Genomic DNA, 3,154 nt, shown 5'->3' with positions numbered 1-3,154 from the left:
TGAAATGCTGCTAACCTGTAATCTTAGATAAAGGCAGACTAATGGTTTCACACTGATATAGTCCTATTTTGGAGTCCCTAGCTAGCGTGAAGGGAGGCTGTGGGCTGAAATGATGCTTGTATATGATCGTGATAAGTAAAGCCACTGTTGTCTCTTTGTTGACAATTCCATGAAACAACTTGAGTTTTGCATGGCTTAACAGTGGGGCGCCTGACGTCAGGCGGTCACGTGGCCACGCCTCCTAGTATATCTTTAACTGGAAAGTAATCTATCAGCCAGTCTTTAAAAAAGGACTTTCAAAGTGGCAAGTGAGTTCTTATAACACCCTGATTTCCCCCCTCCCTCTCTCTCCGCGTCTAGAAATACCTTTCCCCCTCCCTCCAAAAAGGGGAAAGAGAAACAAGAGAGAGGAAGTGTGTGTGGTGGTGGGGGGAAACGAATGAGAGGACTGAAGCAAGACACCCTTTAAGAGAAGAGGTGGAAAGGCTGAGTTTAAAGAGATCTAACCTGCAGCAGCAGCTCAGATGAGCAGTAGAGGAGTTTTGATCGGATCCCAGTTGCTTGCTGGGGAAGCCACCAGCCCAGCTGCTAGAGGCGTTTGATCTGATCCCATATGTCTGCTGGGGGAAGCAGGAACCGGCAGAGACGTTTGATCCCAAATATCTGCTTATAGGAACCAGTAAAGGAGTTTGACCTGCTGGGGAAACCACCACGCTCAGCAGAAAGGAATCGGCGGAGGAGTTTGACCTGATGCCGGCTGCCCTGCTGGAGAAGCTCCCAAGAAGCTCAGCAGCTCCAAGAGGAGTTTGATCTGATCCCAGATGCCTGGTGGAGAAGGCATCGAGCCCCGCAGACTGGGGACTTTGGTGTGATCCCAGGTACCTGTTGGGGGAAGCCACCAAGAAGCCCAGCAGCTGGGGAGGGGAGGGGGGGGTTTGAGCCCAGGTGCCAGCTGGAGAAGCCACCAAGCCCAGCTCACCTCTTTCTCCCCCCTTTCCCCTCCCCTCCCGTCTCACTTTTTCTCTCTCCCCCCCCAGCCCCCTCCCTTTCCCCTGTGCCCCCCTTCCCCTGAGCGGTGATGACCCTGTCAGGCAGCAGCAGCACCAGCGACATGTCCGGCCAGACCGTCCTGACGGCCGAAGATGTGGACATCGACGTGGTGGGAGAAGGGGACGAAGGGCTGGAGAAGGACAGCGACGGCGAGGCCGGCAGCCCGGCCGGGCTGCACCTGGAGGAGGCGGAGGAGCTGCTGCTCCCCAGGGAGGCGGGGGCAGGAGCGGAGCGCAGCGGCAGCCCGGCGGAGGCCACCCCTAGCGGGGCGGCGGACGGGGCCCAGGGGGCAGGCGGCGGGGAGGAGGGCGGCGGCGGCGGCGGCGGCGGGGGGGCCCTGCCGGGGCAGAGCAAGCCCAAGAACAGCCTGGTGAAGCCGCCCTACTCCTACATCGCGCTCATCACCATGGCCATCCTGCAGAGCCCGCAGAAGAAGCTGACGCTGAGCGGCATCTGCGAGTTCATCAGCAACCGCTTCCCCTACTACCGGGAGAAGTTCCCGGCCTGGCAGAACAGCATCCGCCACAACCTCTCGCTCAACGACTGCTTCGTCAAGATCCCCCGCGAGCCGGGCAACCCGGGCAAGGGCAACTACTGGACGCTGGACCCCCAGTCCGAGGACATGTTCGACAACGGCAGCTTCCTCCGCCGCAGGAAGCGCTTCAAGCGCCACCAGCAGGAGCACCTGCGCGAGCAGACGGCGCTCATGATGCAGAGCTTCGGCGCCTACAGCCTGGCCGGCCCCTACGGCCGGCCCTACGGGCTGCACCCCGGCGCCTACCCGCACCCGGCCGCCGCCGCCCTGCAGTACCCCTACATCCCGCCCGTGGGGCCCATGCTGCCCCCGGCCGTGCCGCTGCTGCCTTCCAGCGAGCTGAGCCGCAAAGCCTTCAACTCCCAGCTCAGCCCCAGCCTCCAGCTGCAGCTCAACAGCCTGAGCGCCGCCGGCTCCCTCATCAAGTCGGAGCCCAGCAGCCGGCCCTCGTTCAGCATCGAGAACATCATCGGGGTGTCGGCCACCAGCTCAGGGAGCAGCGCCCAGACTTTCCTCCGGCCCCCGGTCACCGTCCAGTCCGCCCTCATGGCCCACCAGCCGCTGTCCCTCACCCGGACCACAGCAGCCATCGCCCCCATCCTGAGCGTGCCTACAAACATTATCTCGGGACAGTTCCTGCAGCCCGCAGCATCCGCGGCAGCCGTGCAGGCAAAATGGCCAGCCCAGTAATTAAGAACTACCCCGGGCTCAGTGCTGATTCTTTGCTTTTTTATTATTATTATTATTATTTTATATCCATCTATCTATAAATAAGACACTCGAGGGGGGGAAACACCCAACCTCTCTTCCTATCAATCACAGACAAAACCCCTGGACTCTAACAAAATCAAACTAAAAACCTGCACAAAAATGGTAGGATCCAAACTGTACACGCAAAAAAAAAAACCCAATCCCCCTATATTAAAAAAAAAAAAAAGCCAAACCCACACACAAGCACACAAGGAATGCTTTCTGTACAGGTAAAAAAAAGGGGGGGGGGAATCCAACCAACATTTGTACATATTTGTATTAAAAATTATTGACTTTACTTTTGGGGTTTTTATTTTTTTAAAAAGGCAAATAACAGTAGGGATTAGGAGCTTTGAACTTTCACTTTTTTTGAAGGTTCTTACTCTCCAAACAGTTTTATTGAAAAGAATAAAAAATGTATTAAAAAAGCGGGGAAATTTTAACTATTAAACAAACAAAGAAAGAAATGTTGGGGGGGAAAAGGAGAAAAAACCAGTCATTCTATTATAGAAGTCTGTTTATATATGAATGAATATATGTATTCTAAATGTTATTCCTTCGTGTTGTACACAACTTTGTAAATAAATTTTTAAAATGCTGTTCCTTGTATTATTTGATAATTATATACTAAAGAGAGAGTCTGATCGGGTGACAATTTAGGTGTATAATGTATCGATGAGAAGATTTTTTAAATGATTGAACTAACTAACCTTTTTCTGTAAATACCTAACTTTCCCTTTAATTCAAGTAACCTTTCCAGGAGTTGTTCTTAAATAACACGCTAGTTATGTTAGTTATTGTTTCTATAGATCTTGACTA

At 53.2% G+C, this 3,154-nt stretch overlaps 1 protein-coding gene across 1 annotated transcript; it reads left to right on the top strand.

The window, feature by feature from the left end:
- The first annotated feature begins 297 nt into the window (after positions 1-297).
- Positions 298-2,530, top strand: FOXD3 (forkhead box D3). The gene is made up of 2 exons (XM_084636133.1): positions 298-878; positions 1,038-2,530. The coding sequence occupies exon 2, from the start codon at positions 1,079-1,081 to the stop codon at positions 2,273-2,275; it is 1,197 nt and encodes a 398-aa protein (XP_084492259.1). The 5' UTR covers positions 298-878; positions 1,038-1,078; the 3' UTR covers positions 2,276-2,530.
- Positions 2,531-3,154: the final 624 nt, after the last annotated feature.

Source organism: Lepidochelys olivacea (assembly GCF_965140295.1).
Source record: "Lepidochelys olivacea isolate rLepOli2 genome assembly, chromosome: 8".
NCBI lineage: Eukaryota > Metazoa > Chordata > Testudines > Cheloniidae > Lepidochelys > Lepidochelys olivacea.
The sequence above is the reverse complement of the archived record's forward strand: the minus strand, read 5'-3'. Positions and strand labels throughout refer to the sequence as shown.

Excerpts from the sequence above, each read along its gene's own strand:
- FOXD3 (XM_084636133.1), top strand. The coding sequence starts at position 1,079 with ATGACCCTGTCAGGCAGCAGCAGCACCAGCGACATGTCCGGCCAGACC.